This window comes from Sinohyriopsis cumingii, chromosome 4, assembly GCF_028554795.1.
Source record: "Sinohyriopsis cumingii isolate HCF-2022 chromosome 4, ASM2855479v2, whole genome shotgun sequence".
Lineage (NCBI taxonomy): Eukaryota > Metazoa > Mollusca > Bivalvia > Unionida > Unionidae > Sinohyriopsis > Sinohyriopsis cumingii.
Window position 1 is genome coordinate 98599907 of NC_142964.1, and position 14652 is coordinate 98614558.

The 14652-nt window shown below is 38.7% G+C and overlaps 1 protein-coding gene across 3 annotated transcripts in view; it reads right to left on the bottom strand.

The window, feature by feature from the left end:
• Window positions 1-14652, bottom strand: part of LOC149801746 (ubiquitin carboxyl-terminal hydrolase 3-like) — a 77183-nt gene that overhangs the window by 12226 nt on the left and 50305 nt on the right. For all 3 annotated transcript variants that reach the window (XM_089956072.1, XM_089956071.1, XM_089956070.1), the window contains 3 exons: window positions 9563-9676; window positions 7805-8025; window positions 2227-2313 (listed from right to left, as the gene is read on the bottom strand). In XM_089956072.1, the coding sequence (XP_089812198.1) occupies window positions 2227-2313; window positions 7805-8025; window positions 9563-9676 (422 nt within the window). The remainder of the gene's footprint in view (window positions 1-2226; window positions 2314-7804; window positions 8026-9562; window positions 9677-14652) is intronic.

The window sequence follows — 14652 nt, forward strand, 5'->3', positions numbered from 1 at the left end:
TCATCTGGCAATGTAACCCAAGTAGGCCTGGGATTGCTCATCTGGCCATGTAACCCAAGTGGGACTTGGATTGCTCATCTGGCCAAGTAACCCAAGTAGGCCTGGGATTGCTCATCTGGCCATGTAACCCAAGTGGGACTTGGATTGCTCATCTGGCCAAGTAACCCAAGTGGGCCTGGGATTGCTCCTCTAGCCATGTAACCCAAGTGGATCTAGGATTGCTCATCTGGCCATGTAATCCATTCCTGGGATTGCTCATCTGGCAATGTAACCCAAGTAGGCCTGGGATTGCTCATCTGGCCATGTAACCCAAGTGGGACTTGGATTGCTCATCTGGCCAAGTAACCCAAGTAGGCCTGGGATTGCTCATCTGGCCATGTAACCCAAGTGGGCCTGGGATTGCTCATATGGCCACATAAGCCAAGTGTGTCTGGGATTGCTCATCTGGCCAAGTAAACCAAGTGGGCCTGGGATTGCTCATCTGGCCATGTAACCCAAGTGGGCCTGGGATTGCTCATATGGCCACATAAGCCAAGTGGGTCTGGGATTGCTCATCTGGCCATGTAACCCAAGTGGGCCTGGGATTGCTCATCTGGCCATGTAATCCATTCCTGGGATTGCTCATCTGGCCATGTAACCCAAGTAGGCCTGGGATTGCTCATCTGGCCATATAACCCAAGTGGGCCTGATATTGCTCATCTGGCCACATAACCCAAGTGGGCCTGGGATTGCTCATCTGGCCATGTAACCCAAGTGGGCCTGTGATTGCTCATCTGGCCATGTAACCAAGTGGATCTAGGATTGCTCATCTGGCCATGTAACCAAGTGGATCTAGGATTGCTCATCGGGCCATTTAATCCATTCCTGGGACTGCTCATCCCTCCAGAGTTTGAGGGACATGCAACATTTTAAAGGGACAAATGAAAATTATAGTTGTATTTATCACTGTAGTATATAATGAACTATGAGTGCTATAAAAATTAGATAATCATTCTTTTGCATCAATAGCTTTGTGATCTGCAATGTAATGTCATATTTTCCTTCAACACTTACATTAGCACAATAAAAGTTATATCACATCCACAAGTAACTCATGAAAACATTAACATGTTTGAATATCTGGTAAACCTGAAACAAGCTACACCAAGGAATTCTCCATCTAGATATTGCTCCTATTTAACCTAATATACACTCCCTATCTACCAGTACTTATTATAATAAATACTGATGTTTCCTGAATTATATTTCTTTCCAAACAAACAAACTAATTAAATGACAAGTTGCATAAATTTAGTCTCATTTGTCATTATCTAAACCTTAAATAAATAGACAATTCCTTGTAGGGTTGACTTTAACCTCAAATATGTTACACTCACAGCCATCATGCACTTTACACTGCAACTTGGCTGACTATTACAAACTTTATATGTTTTCACTGTCAGATATATTGTTTTAAAATCACCACCTTACAGCTTTGTCACCTTTGGCCATTTCAAGTGCTAACAAAGACAATGGTGGACATCCAGTAATTAAACGTGTAGGCATATTTTTTTCTGACAAAATAGCATGCCTAGATGGTGCACAGGGTCAAGATTTGGGGGACACAGGATAAAAAACTAATGGAAACCTGCAAGCCATGGTCACTGAATAATGGCAGTCATATCTGATGACCAATCAGAATGTCTGGCTATAATATAAAGGACTTTGAGGCCTGCATGCTTTCTTTTAAATTTGGTCAAAATCTGTTCAGCAATATTGAAAAGCAGCCATATTTTATACCAGGTCAGCATCAACAAAACAAAATCAAAAGGCATTCATGGTAGAATAGTTTCCATTAAATAGAGTCAAAAGTAAAGGTTAAGTGATTTCTGAGAAGTATTCGAAAGGTGCTTCTATTTTCAGGAATGGTGGCCATATTCGATGACAGTTCAACAACCTTTGTACAAACTTGAAATCCCTAATTACAATAATGCTGCTTTTAATATCTGGTACTAATCTGTCAAACATTTGTTTTTAATGAAGAAAGGTGAGATCAGTACATGCTGATAGATTACAGGTAACATATGATACAGTAGAAAAAGAGCAATAATGTAAGCTCACAGTAAGACTTAGGGGGTAACCTCCTGTGTATTAACTTGAACATGACTTCATGATATAGTTTGGAAAACAAGACTATATTCTCAAGGCTTGAAAACAAATAATTTTAGTCAGACAATTTTCTCTTACCTGCCAACTTACAAACTGGTTGTTCATTGTTATCCTTCGTCTTGGAACTCTTAGATGTATATTGAAATGGAATATCTAATGATAAATCTGAAAGTACAGAACATTGAGAAAACCATTCCTTACATACACATTCATAAACACACTTGGAATATCAGCTTCTCTTTGAACTTGACTGTGTATATATGAAAATATTTTCATGAAATACCTGTACAGAGCAATTATTCAAAGAAGTATAAAAGAAAACTGCCTCACTTTGTTAACAAGCTAGGTACATAAATATATAAGCAGGTCAATAAGCTGCATCAGTACATGAAAGATTTACTGTATATATTTGCTTGTAAGTACAGTCAGATCAGCACTATTTCCTGAAAATTATAACAAGTTCTTTGGCAAAACTCCCATGCTGGTAACACCATCTGTTGCATATGAGTTGTGATAACAGTATTTTTAAGATGGACACCATGATGACCACAGTGGATGTCACCTTGGCATCAAGTCTTTTAGTGAAAACCTCAAACCAATATAACTGTTCAAGACAAGTAGCAATAACAAGATTTTCAAGATGGTCATATTTAATTTTCGATTGGCACCATTTTCTTTTAAGACCAACTAGACATCACAAGTTTTTCAGTGAAACTACATTAAGTCCTTACGTAGAGACAACTGTGTTGTGACACCACTCAAGAAACATGGGAAACTACATTCCAGCAAGGCTAACATACTGAATCATCAATACCAGTCAGTCTTCACACAAGAGGATAAGAGTGATCTACCAAGCCTACATGGAGATCATTACCCACCAATGACTGACATCCAAGTTACTGAAGAAGGTGTATACAGCTTGTTGCGGAAAATTAACCCACAGAAAGCTACAAGACCAGACATGATTCCAGCAAGGATCCTGAAAGATCTAGCAGAAGAGTGTGCACCATACTTGAGTTATATTTACCAGAAGTGCCTCTCAACAGGTTATGTCCCTGATGTTGGAAAATAGCAAACGTTACAGCTATGTTAAAAAAAGGAGAAAGATTCAAGGCCAGCAATTACAGACTTGTCTCCCTTACATGTATCTGCTTCAAAATGCTTGAACACATCATAGTCAGCAACATGATGCAACATCTATATCACTTCAACATTCTAACTGACTGCCAGCATGGTTTCCGTGCCAGATGAAGCTGTGAAACACAGCTCATAACCCTAGTGGATGAGGTTGCCATATACTTAGACAAAGGGAAGCAGTATGACCTTGCTATCCTTGACGTCAGTAAGGCTTTCGTGTCCCCATGAAAGACTCCTCAGTAAGCTGGACCACTATGGCATCAGGGGTAACAACCAATAATATCAGAAATTTCCTATGAGACATCGCAGAGAGTTATAGAAGATGAAGCAACACCAGACCCAGCACCAGTCATTAGTGGGGTACCTCAGGAGAGTGTTTTGGGTCACATCCTCTTCTTGGTGTTCATCAATGATCTACCTGCGAGTGTCAAATCCAGCACAAGACTTTTTGCAGATGACTCTATAGTCTACTGGGAGATAAATGTCTCCAAGGACTGTAAGATCCTTCAAGAAGACCTGAACCAACTGGCCCTCTGGAAAAGAACATAGGGTATGTTGTTCCACCCAGAAAAATGCAGCATCCTAAGAGTTTACAGGAAGAAATCACAAATCTTGTCTGAATATACTCTTAAAGGGTACAAGTTAGCCAATGAGCTGGCAACAAAATATCTCAGTGGAATCATCCAGAGACCTCTCTTCGAAAAGGCACATAGGCAAGATAGTGAAGAAAGGGAACAGTAACCTTGGTTTCCTGCGCCGCAACCTCCAAATCAACAATGAAGAAGTAAAAAGTGTGGCATATTTCACTCTGGTTCGACCAGATCTTGAGTACTGCTGAACTTTGTGGAACCCACATAATAAAGATCTAATAAATAAGATAGAGATGGTTCAGAGGAGAGCTGCTGGATTCACCTCAAATAAATATCATAACACTAGCAGTGTCAGTGCAATGTTGAACCATCTCCAGTGGGAATCACTCAAATCCAGCCAAACCAAGGCTCAGCTGACCATGCTGTATAAGATTGCGACCAATCTAATGGATATACCAGTGGACAAATACCTGATCCTTGCATACAGCCAAACTAGCGCAAACCACAGGAAAAAGTTCCAATTAAAGTCAGCAGTGACATTTTGTTCCAAGTTCAGCTTCTTTCCATGTACAATAGGAACTTGGAACAAATTACCATCAATAATTGCAGAAGCTCCTGACTTGGTATCTCACAAACAGGAGCTTTCCAAAATCACATTCTAATGAACTAGTCAGCTACAAGTAAGACCTGGTGATTCTCAGGGCTATACTAGTTGAGGTTCCATATCTCATCACTGCTAGAGTAACCAGATTGGTCTGAGTATGAAGCAATGAAGATAGATAGATAGATAGAGATAGATAGATAGATAGACAGATAGATAGATAAATAGATAGACAGGTAGATAGATAGATAGATAGAAGATAGATAGATAGATAGATAACCCCATGTAAATATGACCATCCATTTCAGATCAGCAGTGATAAGATTTTCAAGAAGGATATCAACACCATTTTCATTTAGAAGCAATAAGACAACATAAGAAGTCTTTCAGTGAAAATCCAACACTGACATGACCATCCGTTCCAGAAAAGTAGTGAAACAAGATTGTAGAGATGGCCACTGTGAAAGCCATATTGGTCATCAATTCATTTAGGACCAACTTAATATCACAAGTCTTTCAGGACAAATCCTACGCTGATATGACCATCCATTCTGAAGTAGCCATCCTAAAATTTTAGAGATGGCCAATGTCATGGCCATATTGGACATCAGATCAGCACAATTTTCATTTAAGACAAACCAGACATTATAAAAAGTCTTTTAGTTCAAACTTCATTCCAATATGACTCTTCATTCAGGAGAAGTTGTAATAGCAAAATTTTACAGTTGACCATCATTATGGCCATACTGGAGGTCAGATTGGTCACCAAGGACCAACTAAACATCATACAAAGTATATTGGTCAAAACCCCATGTTGATATGACTGTTCAAAGGAGTAGCTATAATAAGATTTTCAAGTTGGCCAGTGTGGTGGACATACTGAACATCAGACTGGTACCATTCTCATTTAGTACCAACTATTAGTCTTTAGTGAAAACACTATGTCAATATTACAATCTGTTCCAGAAGAGTAGCTATAACAAGCCTTTCTGGATGGCCACTGTATCAGCCATAACAGATGTCAGATAAATGCCCTTTTTAATTAGGACCAACTAGACATCATAAGAAGTCTTTTAGTGAAAAACCCCATATGTTGACAGGACAATCCGTTATGAAGGATCAGTAATAAGATTTTCAAGATAACTACCAGATCATCATATAGGATGTCCAATTGGTACCATTTTTGATTAGGAACAACAAGACCTTGGGATGAAATGCACAATTTCATGGCAATCCTGTAGGTAGTTTAAAAACAGTGACAAACTTGTACTTACATACAGTTAGAGAGCTATTTTTAACTGCTCCAAATTTCATTACCTGCAGATCTTGCTTGTAATATGAAGTATTTTTAAAATCAGATAAAAACAGAGTATCTCAAGTGTTAAAAGCTGAGGAATGTTCCATTAAAACATACATGGTACCCAGGGAAGGCAGTTTTTAAAAAATGTATGCCAGGGTACTTTGATTTCACATTATAATGAGAAAGTTCTAAATTACATCTATGGGTGAGTACATAATATTAAAAGTGTCTTCCCTGGATCCCATGTATGTTTTAATGGAACAGCCCTAAGCCAATCAGATGGAAGATCAATCAATAGTATGCATCAAATTCAATTAAAGATCTTTATCATATATGCCTATATGCAGATTTTATTCCCTGGCTTAGCTGAATAGCATTTCGGAGTACCAGCTATTATTCATCTGCCTTTTCAAGTCCCTTGAAAGACACATCATTCTTATTACCCAATCAAAACTAACCAAAGTTTCAAGCCAGAAGACCTTCAAAGTAGGCTTGACCCAACCAAAATAAAATGCATCTCTGATGCACCCCAATAGATCAAAAACATTTTACAGGTTTCTGTATCACTTGTGTAATATAATGATGAGAAACCGTAGTATTTATGTTCTTTGACCAAATAACTTCAAAGACTGCTTTGTGCATACCCTACAGCTTAAAACATTTATGTGGACAACACTAGCAAGTGCAATAATTTCAGTAAAAGTGCATGAAAATCAAGTCAAATGGATCTACTTTGGCAGAGTAGAAAAGTCATGCAAAGGAATTTCAAAAATATTAATGCCAAGTCAACAAAAGACAAAGTTTAATGCATTATCAATATAAATGCATCAAGTTATCACTGTCACAAGTTAACATGGAACTGAAAATGCCCATTTTTCTGAGAATGCTTCAATGTGGCAACCTAAAGCGCAGATAATTTACACATGAAAGGTTCCTGTTTAATCTGAAACTCAATCCATATACAGGACTGTGTTCCTGCATAAAGGAATGGCAGCAACAAAGACAGCAAATATTTGTCAGTGTTCTTAACATTAATCATCATCAATATGTCAAACTTGTCTATCAATATGTCACACTTGTCTATCAATGCAAGCATTTTTGTTTAGTCCTCACACAAGTCAGAACTAGAGAAACCTGTGCTGGGTGCATCACTTACTACAAGTTGGAAACTGAACTGATACAATATCTCACCAATATAAAACTGCATTCTAAATTGGGATGAATTTCAATAAACCTCAGTCAAGATATGTTGTAGAAAACAAAGGTCAGAAGGTATATCATTACTTCTGTAAATGTTCAACATCTTACTTACTGAAGGTCTCATTAATATTAAGCTGCAAACCAAATCTGGTTGAAATCCAACAATCCTCAGTAACATTTGTCTCTCAAAATTAAGGTTACAAGGACAGGTAGTCAGGGCTGTAACTCCACTAGATGATAAAACTGGAAATAAACTCTCTTCAAATATTATCAATGTAAAGCTGCTTACCAAATTTGGTTAAAATCCAATATTTCCTATGATGGTTGTCTTGCAGATACCAAACTGCTGACAAATGAACAGTCAGAAGGCTGGACAATGTGATTTCTACAGGGTCTTGTCAACCAAATCAAGTAGGGTCCTAATAATCAAGGGTATTTTGTAGCTAAGAACAGGTTCTTAAGATTGAGCCAGATTACCAATAAAAAGGGCCACATCTCTCTACATTCAATGAATATGTATTTCCATAAATAAAAAAGTTAAACTATTTCAACATTTGTAGAAGACAACCTAGGATGATGGCACTGGACAACGGGGGGAAACAGGTAATTATCTGAACATTAAACTAGGCAATTCAAGAAACCCTAACAAGAAAAGGATAATTAAAGAAAATTAATTAAACAAGAATAATGCTTCTTTAAACCCATTTCCCTTGTAGGAATAAAGAAGTAAATATTACTAAGACAACTGTACTGCTACAGTAAAGGGTAGCATTGGAAGGAAATGAATTTAGTCACAAATTTATGCAATGGTTACATCAGTTAACATACCTAGGAATGGATCATGTTTCTTAGACTCCATCCCACATATAAGACAGTTGACTTCATTTTGTAGCAGACCACCAAAGATAGCAGTTACGATGGTGCTGCGGCCCTTGGGTCCTATGTATGGGCTGTTGTTGTCAGGGTAGGGCAGCAGAGCTAAAAGTTCTGTGTGCAGTCTGTCCAGCAAATACCGCATAAACTCATGAGCATCCTGCTGCTGGTAACCTCTGTAATAACATCACACCCTTGCACTTTACAAATCATGGCTTTTAACTTCACTGCATGGAAATGAAAGTCATGTAACCCTTTCAATGCCTGACATGACCATACTGTGCTATCTGAACCCATAAGCATGTGCACGTAATCTTACATTGAAAGAATTATAGGTAACTTGGTAGCAATTCTGTGCTTAATGAATACCTTTCTTTTACTATTTTGTACCCTTCCAAAAGACTATCTTATCATTGTAAAAAGAGTCAAGTCATGTGTAGGGGGCCCATTAACTGGTAAATCTATTTTAAAAATAAGAAAGGAAAATGAAGTAAGACAGTGATAACTACAACTCATCTTTTTATAGTATATAGACTTTTATAAATTTAACTTGAAAAAAAAAAACTAAATTAGATTTTCTAAAAAATCCACCCCATTTAAAAATGCATGTTAACCCTTTACCTCATGCAAGCATCTTTGGATGCCTTTACTCCATTCGCATGTAAGCGCCTTTTGACGCCTTTATTCCATTCGCATGGAAATGCCTTTTGACGCCTGCTGTAAACATCAGCCATTTTTAACTGGTTTTCGTAGCGCCACCTTCGGGGAAAACCCCCCTATTAATACTACATTCATTTCTGCGAATGACAATTACGTCAGATCACGTGGTCGCTATGTATGCACTGGTCGATATCTGCTATTTAAAGTAACTGGGTCATAATCTCCACTCTCTAAAATGGCGGTCGCGGATTTCATTCAGTACGTACAAAGTTTTCAAGATCAGAATAACAACTATGAAAGATTCAATAACTTAGGTAAAGGCTCTGATATTGATGTAGGCAGCAATTAGATTTTATAAATTATCAAATTCTGATGACTTAGTGACGTAGACGCAGACGAAAACCTTGTAAATTTCGAGTATCAGAAATGGCAGCTACGGTTGGTCACGCGACTTCACTGACATATTGGTGAACGAGTTCTCTCTTGATTTTGAAGCACATAAAAAATTCTTCTGTGAAAAATAATTACACAGCTATAACAATTGGACTTTACTCTTAAATTTTTCCACATATAATAGATGTGTACCAAAAATGTAAAATGGTTAAAACTGCTGTTAAACGTAACACACACTACATTGCTTAACAGTTCAAAGGCAGACCTATGCGTATGCTGTCGACTAGGTAACAGGTGTTCTATTTATAGTGCACTGCACTTTGTCACTATGCTCTATGAGGTAAAGGGTTAAGAGTGATTCTGTACATCTTAAAATGTAAATAACTATCCATCTTCTGTGAAAGAGAACAGAAAATTTCCTTTACTCTCCTTTGCCAAGGTAAACTATCACCCTACCCATTTTTACTGACCATTTGTAATGCATTTGAAAAATTAAAAGTTTCATGGAAAACATGGAATTCATATCTGTGCAAGTTTTGGCATATATGGTCTAATTCTCTCTGAACCATTCATTTACCTAAATCAGGGAACAACTTTCCAAATAACAGAGAAGAGAGACTCTGTTGAGAATGCCATTTTACTGCCCTGCCATTCATTTACCTAAATCGAGGAACAACTTTCCAAATGACAGAGAAGAGAGACTCTGGAGAGATGGCCGTTTTACTGCCCTGCCAGAGGGCAATTAGAATCTTCCTCAACTCCTCTACAAGTAAGCTGCAAGAGAACAGAAAACCTACAATGTAACTTAATGTATATACTCACTTATAAATCAACATCAACTGCAATCAACACAGACCCAGACTGACTACTGCATAATATGCCAGAAAATCTGGGTTTATGTTATTTGTTCTACTAATTCATCCTAACAAACAACATAGACCCAGATCTGCAGTGAATTATACGATGGTAGATCTAGGCCTGTGCAATTTGTAGTTGGGCTCCACACAAGTGTGAACACACATACAGTAAACAATCTGACAGCAATATAATTTGAATATCCTCTATGTTAAATATTTGAACAGAAAAGTAAAAACCAATTTTCTTCTAGTAAAATGTTTCTTTGATATTACTTAGCTGATCATAATACCTTAAGAGTACTACTAACTTGCTAAAAAGCTAAATGTTGTCTGCCCATACAGGTGGCAGGTAAAGTGGTCTCCCCTTGATAATGTGATTAGTGCAAAATCCCATCAATACTTCAATTTCTACTGGAGTGGAGTATATACTTTCTACATGGATGTAACTGTGGAGAGGCTGGGAGAGTGCTTTTGTATTATGATTGGCTAAGTATCATCAAAGAAACATTTTACCAGGAAAAATTTACTTCTTCTTCAAATGCATTAACCAATCATAACACCTTTGAAGAATAGGTAAGAAGTGGAGGAAGTTACATTCCCTTACCCCAGAGAGGCCATCTCCTGTCCCCTAAGGTATTTGAAGCAGCTTCAAGATAATAACCCAGCTTGAGAATAGATTCCATATGCTGGGGAGTGGCTTCTGAAAGGGAACAAATTTCCCTGCCACAAATCCAACAAGTCATGAAACCACATCCTTTGGTAACTGCCAAACAACCTGGCAAGATAACCTGCTGCACCATGGCAAAAGGCCCCACTAAGTCTAGCTGAGCCTTTTTGGGATGAAAGAACTCTGAGGTAAAAGCTAGAGAAAGTAGAATCGGACCTCCAGCCCACATCTTGTATAATTTCAGCTAGGGAAGAGTTTCACTTGAATCTAATGCTTGCTGCATCTGCCATAACTTCATGAGCGGAGATCTGGAGCGATTTCATTTGATCTTGGTTAATCCATGATATGCAGAGCAGATAACCTATTTTATCCAGGATGGAAGTGCCTACAATGATATTTTGGCCTTTCCCATGTTACAAGGTTATAAGAAGCAGAATCTCCCTTGACACCCAGGCCTGGTCTTTTTCAGGTACCACTTCAGAGCTCTCACAGAGTCATGTACTAGATGACCTTGGGATAAAGTGTCCAGAGTGTAGCTGAATTTTAACACAAAAGCCTGATTTCCAATGAGTATAAACCTGTTCTTGGCAACGAAATCAAGGGTTGTCATGAATAAAACTGACCCATCCTATCAGAACTACAAGAAGTTCGGGTCAACTGCTATTGCAATTATTTTCCTGATTCTGCCTGCCTTCACTAGTCTGTGTAGGAAGGTCTTAGACAAGAGATGGACTATGAAGCCCCTGAGAATGGTTCAAAGTCTTATTCAGCAGGTTAGTATCCACAATAGATTCCACTTTGGACAGACAGCCAATGCCTTTGGATTTGAAAAATTACAATTTCCCATAAGATCAGATAGGTATTGTTTTGTCTCATATCCTCTCTTCCTGTGTGTTGAAGATCATAGAAAGGCAGCCTTTTATCATAACTGGTACTGTTTTTCATCAAAGAGCCATAGTTGGATGTTAGTTATCAGAGATATTGATGAACTCAGTAGCATGACATGTTCTTGCTCACACCAATGTATGAAAATTCTACATTTTCCTTCATACACTATCCATGTTAAGGGCCTTCTAGGTTATGCAATTCTTGGTGAGAGAATTGTTTGTTATTGAGTACTTGCTTAAAATGATCCACACAGGTTCAACTCCAGAATGGGATGAAATTTCTGCAATCATGTTGCTTGATTTCTAAAGATTTCCACTGCTACATTTATGCGGCCGTTGATCCACTATTGAACAGAGCAATCTGGATGAGGTTCCACTCTAATTCTTTTGCTTTCACTTTGAGAAGTGCTGGAGGGTAAGCATATAAATCTACAATGTTCTAATCCATGGAAAGTAAACAGACTGTCTAGGCCTTAGATCCAGGGCTGGTGGAACAAAGTTTGAGAGTTCTGCATTCCACCTTGTTGCAGATATATCTATTATTAGTTAAGCCCATTAGGCACATATTTGAGTGAAAACCATGGGACAATGAGACCATTCGGTTTGTATTAGTTTATTCTTCAAGGATATTGAGCCAGCTAATAAATTTAGTCAACATGGAATATGATTAACTTGTTCATGGATTTGTTGTTAAAGACACCTCCCTTAGAAAATCCCAAATATTAATGCAAAGATCTGGAGACTTAGTTACCCCTTGCCTTTCAGAAATAATTCACCAAAGTGGAATGTTGGACCAAATGAGAATGTCCTTTCCATAGCTCTTCCTGCCACAAATGTTGACATGCAAATGAAAATCCTAACTGGGCCTCCAATGGCTTCCTGGAATGGTGGGAGGAATTGTGCACCCATACCCTCTGTGCTTCTTTCATCCATAAAGACTGCAACTAAGATTGTTATAACTGGGTCCATGAGGCAAAGTCTTGGCCTCCATTGGGACGACATCTGTAATGGTCTTATAAAAAGGAAATGGAAGACAATGAGGTTTGCTAACATATTCAGCAAATCCAGTAGGCAAAGAAATTCTCAGGTTGGGAGACTGTAACATCATATGTCAGCAATGAAGACACCATTGTACTGATTTTCAGAGCTTATTCTTGAGGGAGATACACCCTATTTACCTGTGCTTTGAACGCCATACCTAGATGGACAAAATTGTTGAGTTGGTACGAGGATGGCTTTTTCCTTGTTGACAAAAAATCTAAGGTTAAGAAGATTAACAATGGATATCATGTTTTGCTCACAAATATAATGATGATTTTGCAGACTGTCATCCAGGCAGTTTGATGTGAAGGTGGTCCTGACATAGGGGCATGATTCTGTCCATCAGGAGGTGGTGGAGAGTAGAGCATCTCATCAGCTGTAAGTAGCTGTTGTTACAGCACTGGCAATGGTGTGCTGGGCAGCGCGGTTTAAAACAGAGGCCATTATTACAGAAACAGATTCACACACATGTCCTGTGGGATTTGGAGTGTGAAATGATAAGCTGTGTTTAGCTTGCTGGAAGATAGCCACTGATAAATAAAATCCAAGATAAAACCGACTGTCACTATGATCCATACCAACTGCTGTGTCACTGAGACTTCCAGTCCATGTGTACTGTGTTTTTGTCATCCCCAGTGTCTTTGTTGTGAGGTGGACTGCCCATATGAAAAATTGGAGTGTGGGTCTCATGGAACTTCCAACTAAAGTTTGAGGGAAGGCACCACTACAAGAAAAAGAGTTCACTGACACCTGGATCCTGTAACTCTTGATGTGGACAACCCAAATGGTCAGGAAATCTGACTGAGGGAGTAATTTAAATGTTAGTCTGGCATTTTTAATCAAAAAGTTAATAGATGCCAGAACTTTAACCCTTGAGAGAGAAAGAGGACAAAACTAGCAGCAAGTGGAAGACTTCCTCGACTGAGGCCCAGTAGGCAGTCATCTCTTGTCAAATTGAGATCTAACAGAGATTAGGGAGTTTGAGAGCAGGTTTTAATATCACTGTATAAATGTGGCACGGCCAACATCACCTGTGCCTAACCAAGCCTGCAGAACACACACATTCTCCCTCTGAGTGTGAAAAGCCTGAGAAGAAGGTGAATCAACATCCTGTGTCCACTGATGCTCAAGCATCAGGTGAATTGTGTGACTTTTATGGCACTATGCAGGTTATGCAGATCCATGAGAGTGCCTGCATGATGTAGGTTTGGCAAACTGAACAAAGACCTTTCATCTTTTGGCTTACAGTGTACAATTATCAAGTGTGGTGGTGACCCATTATAATCACAGCCATATAGTACAGTCTAGTCATAATGGAAAATATGCCATCTTAGTCAGCATGAGGTTGTCCAGTTCATTAAGTAGGGACTGGTCATGGGATATTTGAGTCATGTAACCTGTCTGTAATTCCCAAGTACAAGATGGCAACTGAGGTGGTTTACTTTGATCTCAATCTACTCAACTGCTGGTGATAAAGGCAAATGATCATCAGATCCTTATGGTAATTGACCTACTGGTTCTGCCAAGAAAGTGTTATCATGATGTAGTGTGGAAGTAACTGTAGATCCTTATGGTAACTGGCCTACTGGTCCTGCCAAGAAAGTGTTATCATGATGTAGCGTGGAAGTAGCTGTAGATCCTTATGGTAACTGGCCTACTGGTTCTGCCAAGAAAGTGTTATCATGATGTAGTGTGGAAGTAACTGTAGATCCTTTTGGTAACTGGCCTACTGGTCCTGCCAAGAAAGTGTTATCATGATGTAGTGTGGAAGTAGCTGTAGATCCTTATGGTAACTGGCCTACTGGTTCTGCCAAGAAAGTATTATCATGATGTAGTGTGGAAGTAGCTGTAGATCCTTATGGTAACTGGCCTACTGGTTCTGCCAAGAAAGTGTTATCATGATGTAGTGTGGAAGGAGCTGTAGATCCTTATGGTAACTGGCCTACTGGTCCTACCAAGAAAGTGTTATCATTATGTAGTGTGAAAGTAACTGTAGATCCTTTTGGTAACTGGCTTACTGGTTCTGCCAAGAAAGTGTTATCATGATGTAGTGTGGAAGTAACTGTAGATCCTTATGGTAACTGGCCTACTGGTCCTGCCAAGAAAGTGTTATCATGATGTAGTGTGGAAGTAACTGTAGATCCTTCCTTATGGTAACTGGCCTACTGGTTCTGCCAAGAAAGTGTTATCATGATGTAGTGTGGAAGTAACTGTAGATCCTTATGGTAACTGGCCTATTGGTTCTGCCAAGAAAGTGTTATCATGATGTAGCGTGGAAGTAGCTGTAGATCCTTATGG